The sequence below is a fragment of the Eptesicus fuscus genome, chromosome 14, assembly GCF_027574615.1.
Source record: "Eptesicus fuscus isolate TK198812 chromosome 14, DD_ASM_mEF_20220401, whole genome shotgun sequence".
In the NCBI taxonomy this organism is placed as follows: domain Eukaryota; kingdom Metazoa; phylum Chordata; class Mammalia; order Chiroptera; family Vespertilionidae; genus Eptesicus; species Eptesicus fuscus.
The window spans coordinates 47,065,688-47,081,597 of NC_072486.1; the positions used below are offsets into that span (position 1 = coordinate 47,065,688).

At 42.0% G+C, this 15,910-nt stretch overlaps 1 protein-coding gene across 1 annotated transcript in view; it reads left to right on the forward strand.

Moving 5' to 3' along the window:
• The window catches only part of HECW1 (HECT, C2 and WW domain containing E3 ubiquitin protein ligase 1), a 150,355-nt gene extending 140,333 nt beyond the window's left edge, over window positions 1–10,022 (forward strand). Inside the window, exons 26-28 of the mRNA XM_054726142.1 lie at window positions 1,105–1,219; window positions 4,643–4,841; window positions 9,652–10,022. Coding sequence (XP_054582117.1) covers window positions 1,105–1,219; window positions 4,643–4,841; window positions 9,652–9,763 — 426 coding nt within the window. The 3' untranslated portion in view covers window positions 9,764–10,022. The remainder of the gene's footprint in view (window positions 1–1,104; window positions 1,220–4,642; window positions 4,842–9,651) is intronic.
• Window positions 10,023–15,910: the final 5,888 nt, after the last annotated feature.

A 15,910-nucleotide genomic window follows, 5' to 3' on the forward strand; every position in this document is an offset into this window, starting at 1 on the left:
TTCATTCAATGAAATTAAGATAAAAGAAGTGAAGTCATTGGAAGGCACTGTTCACTCTTGCTAGATTTTTATTTCGTTACAGTGCCACTTTGTGTCATATAATGAATGCCAAGGCTGTAAATCAAGGAGACAATGACAGCTGCTAGCCTTTCTGTGCACCAAAAATTGGCATCCTCAAGCTTTTCCAGTTTATAAACAAGAGGCTGTAAATGTTTTTTCAGGGCTTGGGTCTTCTTTCCCCGCCACCGTGAAGTACAGTATGGGTCACTCGCTCATCCACCACTGATTTAAAGATGGTACACACTACACACGTTCAGTTGTGCCTGATACATAAGACCAGGAGACAGAAAGCCAGAGTTCAGAACCCTACCAAAGCAGGTGCTCCCAGATCATTGAATAAAGGGGAATGGAAGTGAGGGGAAAGGAAAGAAAAATATAATGCTTTTAATGCTCCTTCCTAGGAAATAAGTTATAGTTTGATGTGGAAGAGAAGATACCTGTTAAGTGAAGTGGTAATACTAATAGCTATTGAGTCACTCCAAAGTGATTTAGACCTTTATGTCTTTAAAATGCAAGTTTTCTTGAAAATTTAAATGTAACTAGGAAAGTCAAGTCAGGTTTGTTCATAACATCATTGGGGTGGGCAGTATCAGAGGTAGTGAAAAGCATGGGGCCTTTTTTAAAAATATATTTTTTATTGATTTCCAAGAGGAAGGGAGAGGGAGAGAGAGATAGAAACATCAGTGAGGAGACAGAATCATTGATTGGCTGCCTCCTGCATGCCCCACACTGGGAATCGAGCCTGCAACTTGGCCATATGCCCCAACTGGGAATCAAACCGTGATCTCTTGATTCATAGTTCAATGCTCCACCACTGAGCCACACCAGCCAGGCGGGCCAACGTGGGGCCTGTTTTGATTCCCAGCTTATGAATGGTTTGTATTTCAAAATGTGTAAGTCACAATAATAGCACATTGGGGGGGGGGGGCGGGGGAAGGTGTAAATGATGATCAGTTTCCCAGCTTAAACCACAGAAATAATAATAATGAATGGAACTTTCCATGTGGTTGGAACCTGTATGCTGAAGCCTAATCTGTATTTCAGGTCATAGACTCTAGGCTTGTCTCCGTGTTCGATGCCAGGGAACTGGAGCTGGTGATAGCTGGCACAGCAGAAATCGACCTAAATGACTGGCGGAATAACACCGAGTACCGGGGAGGTGAGCTGGCAGGGCTTGTGATAATATAGCTATCACAGACACAAGTCATCAGTTTTTTAAAATTTTTTGAGGGGAAATTGACATAATAAACTCACCATTTTAAAGTAAGCAATGCAATGGCATTTAGTGTGTTCACAGTGTTGCTCAACCATCCCTTTTAGCCAGTTCCCAGACATTTCCATTATCCCTAAAGGAAGCCTGTACTCATTCAGCAGTTGCTCCCCATTCTTCACCGACCCTGGCAACCATCAATGTGCATTCTGTATTTATGATTTTACCTATTCTGAATATTTTACATAAATAGTCATTTTTGTAAATAGGTCTTTTTTTGTGGTTGAATATATATATACACTGAGTAGCCAGATTATTATGATCTCTGAACGCATAATAATCTGGCCACTCAGTGTATCCTATCTAAGAAAGAGGGACTATGCTAATTGACCATCACTCCATCACAAAGATGGCTGCACCCGTAGCTGAGGCCAAGTTCCCATAAGGAGCCTTAATGAGCAATCAGCAGGGACCTGAGGGTATACCCTCCCCCGCCCCCATGGGGCTTGACAAGGGACCTCAGGCTGTGCCCCCCACCCAGCAGGGCTTGACTTGGGACCTCAGGCCATGCCCCCTGCCCTGGTGTCAGGCTGGGGGACCTGAGGCCATGCCCCCCGTCCGGCAGGGCTTGACGGGGGACCTCAAGGTGCGCTTCCCCTCCTGGTGCTGGGCTAGGGGACCTCAGGCTGCTCCCCCCGCCCCAGCGCCAGGCTGGGGGACCTCAGACCACACACCCCGCCCAGCAAGGCTTGACAGGGGGCCTTAGGCCACGCCCCCCGCCCCAGCATCGGGCCAGGGGACCTGAGGCCGTACCTCACTGCCTGGCTTGGCTTGACAGGGGACCTCAGGCCATGCCCCGCCACCCAGCGGGGCTTGACAGGGGATCTCAGGCTGTGCCCCCCACCCAGCAGGGCTTGACAGGGGACCTCAGGCTGTGCACCCTCACCCAGCAGGGCTTGACAGGAATCTCAGGCCGTGCCCCCCACCCAGCGGGGCTTGACAAGGGTGGGACTGGCTGGGTCTGGGCTGGGGGACCTCAGGCCATGCCCCCCATCCTGGCACCATGCCAGGGGACCTGAGGCGGGGACTTGACTCTGGGTCCTGTTGTGTGCCCCAGACTCTGACAGGAGGAAGGTTTTCATATACATTTTACTAATTTTCTTTCATCTCTGACACTTCTATTATAGAGAAAGGGCAAATAGAAATATTAAATTATTTCCTCTAATTAATCCCCTTTTAATGTGCATGAATTTCGTGCACCGGGCACACTAGTGGGCCCGGTGCACGAAATTCATGCACATTAAAAGGGGATTAATTAATATATATATATATATATATTAGAGGCCCAGTGCATGAATTCGTGCATGGGTGAGGTCCGGCCAGCCTGGCAGGAGGGAGGGGACATGGGTGGTTGGCCAGCCTGCCTGCTGGTCGAACTCCTGGTCGAGGGGACAATTTGCATATTAGCCTTTTATTATATAGGCTATACACTGAGTGGCCAGATTATTAGGGGTTCAGAGATCATAATAATCTGGCCACTCGGTGTATATATATCTATGTATGTCATCACTTTTTGAAGACTGCAAAAACTTGCTCTTACTTTAATACATGTGTACTCATTAAGGTTCTTCTATATGCCTTCCTCCATCTTCCCACCTGAACCTTCCTTCAGCTGACAGTCACCCCGGTGGTCGTCTCTGGCCTAACTCAGAGTAGATTCATCAGGGGATACCATCCTTGATGAGCCAGCTCCTGAGCTGGGTTGCATGCTGGCAGGGAATTGTGTCCCACTTCCTATAGAATTGGCACCATCTTCACCTCAGTCCTTGTTTGCTACACCCGTTCTGTGGTCTCTCCAAAACCAATTTCTAATCCCTCCTAACTATTCACCTTCACACTGCCAAACTAGTTTTCCTGGAACATTATTTTCATCATGCTACTTCCCTACCCACAAAACAAGCTCATTATTTATAGAAGAGTTCTTTGACAGTTTCAGTTTGAAAACCCTTCCTTTGTGTAACATATTACAGAGAAACCCCAATCAATACAATAGAGAGAGAGAGAGAGAGAGAGAGAGAGAGAGAGAGAGAGAGAGAGAGAGGAGACCTGCCATCTCAGGCTACCTTATCTCCCCAATTCACTCAGCCATGAGAAGCCTTTGTGGGACCTCTAGGCCCTTCTTATTCTGGTAGGAAAACCACTGACCTAAGGTATCAAGTCAAAATTGTTAAGGACCTCTAACTTCCCCAGCAAGTTTCCTTTCAGTCCTCACCAGATCCCTGTCTATGCTAGTCGGCTTGCTATGTCCTCCATATTCTTCCTCATTCTTGTTATTCTTTATTTCCCCCACCAGAAATGTTCTCCTCTTCCCCTCCACTCATACAAAGCCTTCGCATATTTAACTCACATCTTCTTTTTTATGAAGGTTTTCCTGCTTCTACCCCATTCTTCATTGATTTCTCCCACCTTTGAATGTCTCTTGCATTTGAAGTCAGCAACAAATTATTTACCTTAAGTAATTGATCCAAGCTTTGTCTCTCACCTGTACTGTGAGAGGGCTCAATACTTCTTCCATGGGCCCAACTCATCTCAGCCCATGGTTGGCCTGAGCGCAGCTGCTCCAGGGGTAGGTATCAATGGCTGCTGGAGAGCCCAGCATCTTCCATTCACCAAGCTTGCCCTTTACCTCCAGGCTTTCTTAAGTCCAAGACCCTTCCGTGGTATGTAGTTACCAAGATCTGACATCAGAAAAACAGGAAATAAAATAAAAGATTGTATTGCCCTAACCGGTTTGGCTCAGTGGATAGAGCGTCGGCCTACGGACTGAAGAGTCCCAGGTTCGATTCCTGGTCAAGGGCATGTACCTTGGTTGTGGGCACATCCCCAGTAGGGGGTGTGCAGGAGGCAGCTGATCGATGTTTCTCTCTCATTGATGTTTCTAGCTCTCTATCCCTCTCCCTTCCTCTCTGTAATAAATAAATAAATAAATAAATTTTTAAAAAAGATTGTATTATAGAGGGTTTTGTCTCTTAAGGATCCTAATGATCTCTACTAAGGCTAGTCATTCCCTGTCTACATTTATATGAGGCAGGAAATGACTGATGGATTCCCAAACATCTCTAAGAACATCTCTCAGAACACATAATCATTTTTATAAAATAGGTACTTTCTAAATCTGCTTTTGTTTTTAAAATTGACCAAGTTACACAAATTGTTGAAGACTTACCTACAGGCCATTACTACAGAAATCAGCAGATCAAAAGCAGCTGTTTCGTTCTTACCACACCTGATGTGTATTTCATCTCGCTATTCCCTTCCCTCCTTCCTCTTTTTTCTACTTCCTCTCATTCTCTCTCTTTTTGCTCCATTCAGGTTACCATGATGGGCATCTTGTGATCCGCTGGTTCTGGGCCGCGGTGGAGCACTTCAATAATGAGCAGAGGTTAAGATTACTTCAGTTCGTCACAGGAACATCAAGTGTGCCCTATGAAGGCTTTGCGGCCCTTCGAGGAAGCAATGGGCTTCGGCGTTTCTGCATAGAGAAATGGGGGAAAATTACATCTCTACCCAGGTATGAGGCTTTTACCAACTTCAGGAAATCTGCTAAAGAGAGCAAAGTATACTTTTTTATTTGAGCTTGGGTGATCATCCTTTAGCATAGAATTCTTTTCTGGAACACTAAGTATTGTTATATGCATTACTAGAGGCCCAGTGCACGGATTCGTGTTCCGGTGGGGTCCCTCGGCCTGGCCTGCGGAGATTGGGCCAAAACTGGCTCTCCGACATCCCCCAAGGGGTCCTGGATTGCAAGAGGGTAGTTCTCGGGTGACACACCCTGGAATCGGGCTCCCTCCTCTCTGATTCTAGGTATGTCATCCTAGACATACAGCTCGGCAGGTCCTACATTGAGCGTCTGCCCCCTGGTGGTCATTGTGCATCATAGCTAACCAGGCAGATGGTTGAACAGTCAGACGGTCGCTTAGGCTTTTATATATATTGAAGATTAGTGAAAGGTGCAGGTAAGAAGTCTCTGGGAGGTTAATTTAGACCATATTCTTAATGATTCTTTTAATGATTGATAGTATTTGGGCTATAGTACCATGGTTCATATGTCAGTTGTGGGAAACTTTCCAATCTGTGTGTAGCCCAATCAATTTAAAGAGATTGTCCCCCCCCCCCCCCCGGCAAGGTTGCAGGCTCAATTCCCAGTAGGGGACATGCAGGAGGCAGCCCATTGATGTTTCTGCCTTTCACCCTCTCCCTTCCTCTCTCTCTAAAATCAATGAAAATGCATTTTTTTAAAAAGAGGAATTCTTACCTGTTGGCAAGGGGTGTGGGGGAGAAGAGGCTAGAAGCCCAAAGTAACTCTTCCCAGCTCTGTGTATGTATTTCTACAACATATCACTTGATATTCTCTGTACGGTAGTTGCCAATTTTGTTACTATGCTTTCAAACGTGTGAGGATAGGACCACATATATGTCAGGTCTCTACAGTGAATGCTATATAGTAAGACATCGTGGGCCTCGGCTGAGTGGCTCAAAGTTGATTGGAGCATTCTCCCATACATCAGAAGGATTCCCGGTCAGGGTTCAATCCCCAATAGGGGCTTTTACGGGAGGCAATCAATCTCTCTCTCTCTCTCTCTCTCTCTCTCACCTCTCTCTCTTTCTCTCTAAAAATTAATAAAACGTATCGTCAAGTGAAGTTTTTTTTTAAGGATATTGAGGAACTTATTGTGAGATAAATGCAAAAAGGGAGGCTCTAAGGATCCAGGTAATTTAACAGAATGAATTTCTTTTAACGTGAGTTTTAATCCCAACACTTACTGGGTCTTTTCTTTGCCACATTGAGTAGCATAAACCTGGTCAGTGAAATAAGAAGCAGTAAAAAGATACTTCTGTATAGATACTGTTATAATAAATACTGCTCAACAAACAGAAGAAAAGATTGATCCATATTATTTTCTTGTGATGATATTTTCTAATTATTAAAGAAGATTCCCATTATAGTCAACTCTATTTCTACATGGCCTCCCAAATACCTTTGCTGAATTCCAAACTATTATTTTCATAGCATTCTCAGATTTGACATTCCCAGAGTGTCCTGAAGACAATTCCGCAATTTGCATGTATTAGAGGCCCAGAAAACAGAATCCATACCTAGCTGATTAATAGCAGCCTAAAGCTTTGGTGCAGTTTTCAGCCCTGGATTTACCCACAGAGTTCAGCAGACCCTCACGTTCATTTGCATGGTTCTGCTGATAGTTGGACCTACTGAATTAAGTCTGGCAAGAAAATAAGCCCAAAAGGGCAAACTTCCCATTTGTCTATTTTAATAATAGATTTGTAGGCTGCAGTCATCAGGAAACATCCTGCTAAGGTTTTAGACATGAGATTGAGTCACCATTTGTCAGTCCCTTACCCCCATAGTGCACCTTGAGGAGGGCTGAGATAAAACAAGGTACCTGCCCAGAGGGGCTCCCAGTCTAGGGAGGAAAAGAGCCTGGTAGTAAGACATTATAACACAAGGTAGGATCAGAGGGGCACTAAGAATGAAAAGGAAAAGCAAGTAGAACAAAGAACGAACCTGATTGAGACCAAAGGAGATGTCACACAAAACGCTGGCATTTAGGTGAGCACTGAGGGGCAGGGAATGGGTGGAGGGGAATTCCTGCCTGAAGCAGCAGCAGGAGCAAGGCCAGGGGGTGGGAAATGGCCAGATTGTGTTCAGACGTTTTTAGGTTACAAACTGAAATTTATTTAAGGGGGTTCATCAAGGCTGTAGACAAAAGTAATTATTGAAGAAATTCTGGGTGTTCAGACTGGGTCTTGAAGAGGTGCCATTGGCTACTGCTTTCAGTTTACTCCCAGAAATTACCTTTGACAGAATTAATGTATATTGTAAATATGGGATGTTTTTCTCTATAATATTTTCACTCATGGAGTCACAGTTAAAAGGATCAGAGGAAGAAAACCAAGATTATTCCTGCTCATATCTTGCTTGAGGCTAATTCAGCAAGTTCCAAACGCGCACTTGGGATGTTTCTGCTCCACTTACTTTAGTTAGCCAGAGCCCCGAGTATGTCCTAGTTTCAATCTTTATAAACATAGAGAAGAACCGCTGTAACTGTTATCCTACTCAGTTTACTGAGTACTCTTCCACTTCTACTCACACACATAAGCTTGGGTAAATATTTTCTTCAGAAGTCAATTTAGGCCTATTTGAATCTTAGTTAATAATCTGAGACCTCTGCTAATCTTGGCCTATTTTTACGTGTCTTCCCAGTTAAATCCTTAAGGTCATATACCCTATTATCCTGTTCCCACACTTGGTTTCCCAAGGCCAAAGAAAAAGCTGTTATCAGCCAAAACCGGTTTGGCTCAGTGGAGAGAGCGTCGGTTTGCGGACTGGAAGGTCCCAGGTTCGATCCTGGTCAAGGTCATGTACATTGGTTGCGGGCACATCCCCTGGTGGGGGGTGTGCAGGAGGCAGCTGGTCGATGTCTCTCTCTCATCGATGTTTCTAGCTCTCTATCCCTCTCCCTTCCTCTCTGTGAAAAATCAATAAACTATATATTTTAAAAAAAAAAAAAGAAAAAGCTGTTATCAAAAGAAGGAAGAATGGATGCTGAGAGGCAAAAAACAACAACATTCTCCACAATTCTCCTTGTGCAGGAAAACCTCTTTCCTCTCCCCTCTTCCCACCTTCCTTCTCCCCCAAACAATCTTCCCCATTCCCAGAGCACTGCATGCGCCTGATCACTGGGACTCTGATAACAAAGTTATAAATAATACACAACTCCCCTGGGGATCTTGTCATTTAAAAGAAGAGTTTAAGCCCTAACTGGTTTGGCTCAATGGATAGAGCACCGACCTGTGGACTGGAGGGTCCCAGGTTTGATTCCAGTCAAGGGCATGTACCTTGGTTGTGGGCACATCCCAGTGGGGGGGGGGGGGGGTGCAGGAGGCGGCTGATTGATGTTTCTAACTCTCTATCCCTCTCCCTTCCTCTCTGTAAAAAGTCAATAAAACATTTTTTTTAAAAAAAAGAAGAGTTTAATATCCCAAAAAAATTCTAATGAAGGAAAAAAATGTTATTTTTTGGTTAGGATTTTGTGTAGTTTTGTCTATATGTATGTTTGTTTTGTGATTTTTAAAATTATTTTATTGTTATTTTATATTATTATTTTATTTTATAGTGCCCTTTTCTGTGCTGGTTGGCTTCTCAAAACACCATTTCAAATTACCACCCCTTCTATGGAGAAAAAGGCATTCAATTAACCTTCAGCTGTACCCACCTACCTTTCTTCCTACTTTGGTATAGGACGTGGCATCAACCAAGGTTTCTAAAAAACAAAACAAAACAAAAAGAACCTCTGACAGGGCGCAGCCAGTCAGGCCCATTTGAAGTTCCATGGGAGGATTCTGTGTGGCCTGGGCTTCTAAGGCCTGCACAGGTGACATGGGTCTGTTCCTGGTCCATGTGTCAGCACATGCAGGGAAGCCATTTCTTGTCCAGGCCAGATCCTGGCATGTGTGAGTCTGCAGGATGAAGCACATGGCAAGTAAAGCAGAAACCAGGGAAGGTAGCAAGGGACGCTCTAGGCCAGCGGTGGGCAAACTGCGGCTCACGAGCCGCAGCTTGCCGCTCTGTTGACTAATGAGTTTGCCGACCACTGACCTAGACTCTCGATTCCAATAATTATAGGCTGTTGTTGTTCCTTGTGATTAAGTCTTTATCCCAGTGGTCGGCAAAGTCATTTCTCAACAGAGCGGCAAACCGTGGCTCATGAACCGCAGTTTGCCGACCACTGCTCTAGGCAACCAGGGAGGACTATCCCACAAGCTCAGCTGTTCTTAGAAATGCAGACTATCTGTCCCATCAGGAACTGTAGAGGAGCTGGACTGTCTCCAGGGCACACCTGACCTGATAGAGCTTTGTATCTCAGAATTCCAAGCCATCTGTTGGCATCTCTAAATATATGTACATGGTTTACTAAGACCCAGAAGTCAGAGGTGAGCAAGGAGGCTTGGGAATATGACCCTCCAATACTAATTATATTTCTGTCTCCTTCACTAACCACACTCATTTTCACACCTTAATTGCAAAATAAAGCTGATACCATTGGTTTGCTAGTGTAGTTCTAGTTCAGTGTGGTTTGCTAACAAATGCAAACTACCTGTTTCTAGTGAGTCCACTTCCTCAACTGGTCTATTCAAGTCTAGAAGGCTATGTTTCCTAGTTCCCAATGTTTTATGGTGGTCCTACATGGTGGTTCTGCTAACTTCTGATTCACTGCTTCCGACTGATCATAGATATATCCAAACCAGTTATATCATTGAAAAAAACACCTTCACCAATCTTTTTCTCCCCCATTCAGGGCACACACATGCTTCAACAGATTGGATCTTCCACCTTATCCCTCGTACTCCATGCTGTATGAAAAGCTGCTAACAGCAGTAGAAGAAACTAGCACTTTTGGACTTGAATAAAGAAATGGAAACTCGCCTGACATTTTCCTGGACAGTGACACCACCCTTTCTGGAAAAATCCCCCGTTCCCTCTCCCTTTCCCTGAATCAACTCTTCTTTGATGTTGGTACTTCATGATTTTTATTTTCAAACCAAATCAGAATGGACAAGAGCTGTGCATGAAGAACTGCCTTCTTCTAAGATATAACCTTCAGGCTTATCTCCTCTATTTTCAATGAACTGCTAGCCTGTATGCAATATTAAAAAACAGCTGTCTCAAGATCTGTGTATATCTCCACATACCTCCATTACTAACAATGAAATATGAATGCTAGTTATGCTACACTTGACCAAATAGTAATAAATGTTTACTTCCATTTATATAATTTAAGGGGAAATTGTAAGCATTAAGCATTCCAAGCTTTTATATGCCCATGTCTTCTGAGCAGAGCCACCTTTTTTTTAATATCTAATTTCTAACGACCAACTCTAAAACTAGGAGTTGATCAACTCTTTCTTTCCCTCCGCTCTACTTTTCCCTGTGCATATATCCATGCAAAAGCAGCAGTAGAAAACCCAACACTTTTTATTACATTCAACTCATAATTTACGTGTGGCATCAGTCCCATCAGCCGGAACTAGCCTAAACATATGGTGCAAATATGACACTTTCCAACAAATCATAACAGCAAGATAAACACCTTCTACCGATGCAACACAATGCATCCCAATGGTTGTGGGGATTGTGGCTCAACTTCAGCTTAGAGAAATCGAAGAGGGACACACCCTTCATGAACATTCACCACACAAGAAGCACAAACTCGTGCACATGTCCTAGCAGGAGAGCTCATTATATAGTTACTGTAAATGACAAGGCTTCTGCCCCCATTGTGTTATATACAGTGTGATGAAGCAAACGGGAAAAAGAGAAGGGGGACACAGTCGGTTGGTTTGAATACCTGAGTGCTGTACTGTTTTGTTCTGTTTCGCTACAGTTCTCCCACATGAAGGGGGAAAAATGCACAGATAATCTCATGACTTCTGTTAAAGCCAGGTAACTACTTGTAAGGCAAACAAATTTTTATTTTAACTTGAATATTGATTTTTCATGCTGTTTTCTTAATTATGGTACTCAAATTCCTTCACATCTGATTGTCCACAGGGACCACACTAAACAAGAAGCTGCAGGTAGCGATGGTGCTTGTTAGGGGTCAAGGGCAGTATAGTGCTTTTTCATTCATAGCAATCTCCCAGAGCAGAGCCCTCACACCTCGAAGGCATGTTGATTCGTGTCAAAATAGACACGAGTTTCTTTTAGCATTCAGTAAGGAGATAACACAGAAAACTTCGTGTTTCCAGAAAAACAACTGCAAGCTCCAAAGACATTCTAATCTCTCAAATACATTTGACATAAACCCAAGCATAATGGTCCTTTGCTATTTTTCTAACCTTGTTATCCATGTTGTCTGAAATATGTCATACATAAAAAGTGTTTTTCTTCACTGGGAAAAGAAGAGCTGAAAGGGCCCCACTGTTGAAATGTCGCACTTTTGTTTTATTAATACAGGAAATGAAGAAAAACTGGTGAGGAACATAAGACAAAGTTCATTTCATGTGAAGCCATGCCTTGTTCTCATTAGATTAGTCTCTGTCTGGACGTGCATAGTGTTCCTTGCACTCCAATATGAAACATTCTTTTAGTGGGAATTATTTGCAATACCCAGCACCCCTTGCTGCAGTGTCTTTTCTGTCAATCAGGGAATATATATGTTATAGAAATTTAGCTTTCAGTTGTCATCTAGAAAGGATATTTCCCAAGATAGAATTGAATGTGTAAGTTATATAATACGGAGTTTGGGAACCTATAAAATTCAGTATACATTTAAATATCTGACAAATTGTCGATTCCAATGGAGCTATTATTTATTTATGAAATCAGAACATAAGGATTATGCTGATATTTCACAATTCTAATGCTTTAATACATAACAGGATAAAACTACTGCTGCAGTTCTCTTTGAATACATAACCATATGTCCTTTAACAGTAAGTTATTTTGTGCAAGCCAATGAGCTGGACCTTCTAGTAAAGGAGGCATCTATTGTTTTTAGAACTTGGTGTTACATATATGTAAATACTCATTAATTCAAGCAATCAATTCTCTTTTTAGTACTTATATTATTTGTTAGGCATTGGCAAGAGAGAAAGCTGTTAAAAATGGAACCTGTTTTATAATTTGTAAAAATATCTAATTAATCTATTGATTAGATTAATTAATACCTATTCCACCCATATGCAGAAGGAAAGAGATATTCTAAAAATTATATATAGATAGATAACTTGGTCATAAATGGATTTTTTTTTTTACCTACCCCTGCCCCCAATGTCATGACTCTAGATGTATCTCACAAAGCATTACATGAACAGTGTTTCATAAAAGTATATAGTTTCCAAAACAACCCTGTTGTCAAAGTCAGCTGAAAGAATGTATAGCTTGCTTAACAGGGTCCGAGATTCCATTAAAACCTTTGATAGACTCCTTAAGGAAAGAAAACAAAGAGAAAAGGAATACAGATCGTTGTTACAGAAAGTTCCTTTTTATTTCTATGTTCAGAAAGATGTTTTCTTAGTTAATATCCCCTCATACATGAGACTGATTTTTAAATTATGTACAATTCTTCATTATATATAATAAAACAGCTATAGGACTAAATCATGCCATTAATTTCAAAGATGGAGATATAAACCACCCAAGTTATATAATTTAATGGGCAAGGAAGATCTATTTGTTCCCACTTGTATTTTTTTTTTCATTTAAAGTATGAGTTTTCTCTATGACATATTATAAAATTAATCACTTATAAACAGCATTTTCTCTAAAGCAAGATCTTTTAGAGCTAGTTTTAGTACAGTATATGACCCTTAATTGAGGGATAAACAAGAATAAAAAAAAAGTGAAAAACATGTTAAAATTGGAAAAATGCTTTTGAAATGCTATAAAGTATTATTAATATCATGGATATCACATTTTATTCTGTCATATGAGGATAATAATCTTAAAAATAGAAAATTGACTCTGTAGGATCAGAAGTATTCTAAATATCCTGAGTTCTTTGTAACTTCCTGCATATATAAGTTGACAAAAAATTTTAACCATCGCTATTGTAGCACAATTTTTTGAATGGCAATGTAAAATTAAGAAAGATATATATTTTTGGCAGGCTTTAAATATGACAAAAATCTAAATGTGTTCTTTTTTAACATATGTCCCTATGTCCTCTAACAATAAGTGTATTTTTGTGTAAGTCAATGAACTGGACTTTCCAGGACAGTTAAATATTACATTTATGACATTGTCAGTCCATGTATCAAACTGTGTGTCCAAATTTTGGGTTCAGAAAATTTCTCAATAGCCACAAATGTTTTCAAAGTCAAGATGAAACACTTTCAAATGAAACTAGTTAGACTTTCACATAACAAATGTGGTGCTTTATTATTATTATCATTATTATTATTATTATTATTTATTTTAATGTTCACTAAAACTATTGCTTCCATTCTATAACATAAAAATCTAAGTGTTCCAGCCCTCATAAGATCAAAAGAGAAAGTGTTCTTTTCCTATTAGTGACATAGAGTTCCTTTGTTACAATAGAAAAAAAATAGATGCCAACAGGTAGAATATTGAGTAAATGTCAGTCCATCAGCCTACTTCCTGCAGCTTCTGAATTATCTAAGGAAATATCTATAACAATTTTGCTAAAAGTCTTTGTTCTAGTCAATAGCAGGAGAAGTCCACATTATTGGGTTGATTTTGCTTACATTGACAAGAGAAATGTCACATGATACTCAGGCCAAGCTTTCTCTTCCCTCATATCACCTTCAAGGAATGTCAATAAACTCACTTTGGTATGGCATTGTCTGTGTTCCTTATTGCAAATGGAAGTCTAGGTAATGCATAACAATTTGCATTATGCCTATTCTCTTGTTGGAGATAAGCAACAGAACAACATAGAAGTCTATCAGCTGCTATTATAAACAATTCATGGAAAAATTATTTATCAAGAAAACATAGTATGTGCTCACAAATCCTTGAATAAAGGAATAGGTTTCATAACAAATTCCTTCTGCATGCCTATCAGAACTGCACATAAACCACACGGGCTTCATTTTATGAGTTTCCTTTATGTTGAGCCAGGCGTACATGGGTTTTTTAATTTATACCCGTTGAGATGTTTATACAAAGGCTTCAGGACACAGACTCTTGGACAAGGGTTAGCAGGAGGGGAAAATGTTGTGTCCAATGTCATATATAATAACTTCCAATATCGCAATGATATTACCTCTTTCCAAACCTTGAAAAGACAATCTATGTGGCTTTCATTGTGGTCAAAAGCTGATTTAGTTTGGTGTGAAAAAAACATGTTATTAGGGGAAAAAATATGGGTAGGATTGAGAAAAGGAAAAACCTACACTACTGGATTTACTTTAGACTCATTAAAACTGAAAATAGCTCTTCTCTTGCCCTGGCCAGATGGCTCAGCTGGGTTGGAGCCTCGTCCCATACACCAGAAAGTTGTGGGTTCAATTCCTGGTCCCAGCACATACCTAGGTTGTGGGTTTGATCCCCAGTTGGAACGCATATGAGAGGCAACTGATCAATGTTTTTCTCTCAAATCGTTGTTTCTCTTTCTCTCTCTCTCCATTCCATCCTCTCTCTCTAAAAATCAATAAAAACAGATCCTTGGGTGAGGATTTAAAAAAGAAAAGATCTCTTCTCTTGGAGTACAAACTGGGTGGCTCAAAGAAGGCTAGAAGAACAAGATCAAGGTGATGGTACACTCAGTTCCTTTCAAGGGCCTTGAGAGAGAATTTGTTCTATTCCTCTCTCCTACCTTCTAATCTTTGGTATTCCTTTACTTTTTTTTCCCCACCACCATTTATCACCTATATGCCCTCTTCCACCTCCACCCACCACTCTCAGCCCCCACAATCACCACACTGTTGTCCATGTCCATGAGTTCTACTTTTTTTTTCTGCTCAATCCTTCCACTCCCCCAATACACCAAAGATGTCTGCCTGTTCTCTATCTGTGTTTGTTTCTATTTTGCTTGGTAGTTCAGTTTGTTCATTAAATTCCACATTTGAATGAAATCATATGGCACTTGTCTTTCTCTAAGTGGCTTATTTCACTTAGCATAATGTTCTACAGGTTCAACCATGCTGTTGCAAAGGATAAGATTTTCTTCCTTTTTACCACAGACTAGTATTCCACTGTGTAAATGTACCACAGCTCTTTTATTCACTCTTCTATTGATGAACTCTTGGGCTGCCTCCAAATCTTGGCTATCCTACCTAATAAAAGAGTAATATGCAAATTGACCCTAACTCCGCTATACCTACAAGCCACACCCACCAGCCAATCAAGAGCAGATATGCAAATAAACCCAACCAAGATGGCTACAGCCACAGAGAGCAAGGTTTCCCAGGCAGTGGAGGAAGCCAAGCTTTCCGCCTGCCCTTGCAGGCCTAAGCCTCCACTCAAGCTACAAAGTTTCAATTATAGAAGGTAAATAAATCCAAACAGAAATGGCGGCAGCCACAGAGCTGGAGAGAGCAGGCCAGGGTTGCCCCCGGCAATGGAGAAAGCAAAGCTTTCCACATACCCTGGCCAGCCCAGGCCTCCGCTTAAGGCTACAAAGTTTCAATTATGGAAGGTGAATTAACCCCAACAGAAATGGCTGCCAGCCATGGATCGAGCAGGAGGCTTGGCTCCGCTCCAGGCTACAAAGTTTCAATTGTAGAAGGTAAATAAATTCCAGATACCAGGGCCTCCGCTTGGGTCACCAGGGGGCGTGGCTGGCCTGCAAACCACCACAGGCCCCTTGCTCAGGCCGCCCCATGCCCCAAGGGAACCGCCATCCTAATCTGGGACACCCTTCAGGGCAAACCAGCTGGCCCCCACCCCTGCACCAGGCCTCTATCCTATCTAATAAAAGAGTAATATGCAGATTGACCATCACTCCAACACACAAGATTGCTGCCCCCATGTGGTCAAAGATTCTGCCCCCATTTGGACAGAAGATGGCCACCACAAGATGGCCAGCAGGGGAGGGCAGTTGGGAGGCACCCTGCCTGCAAGGGAGGGCAGTTGGAGGCGATCAAGCC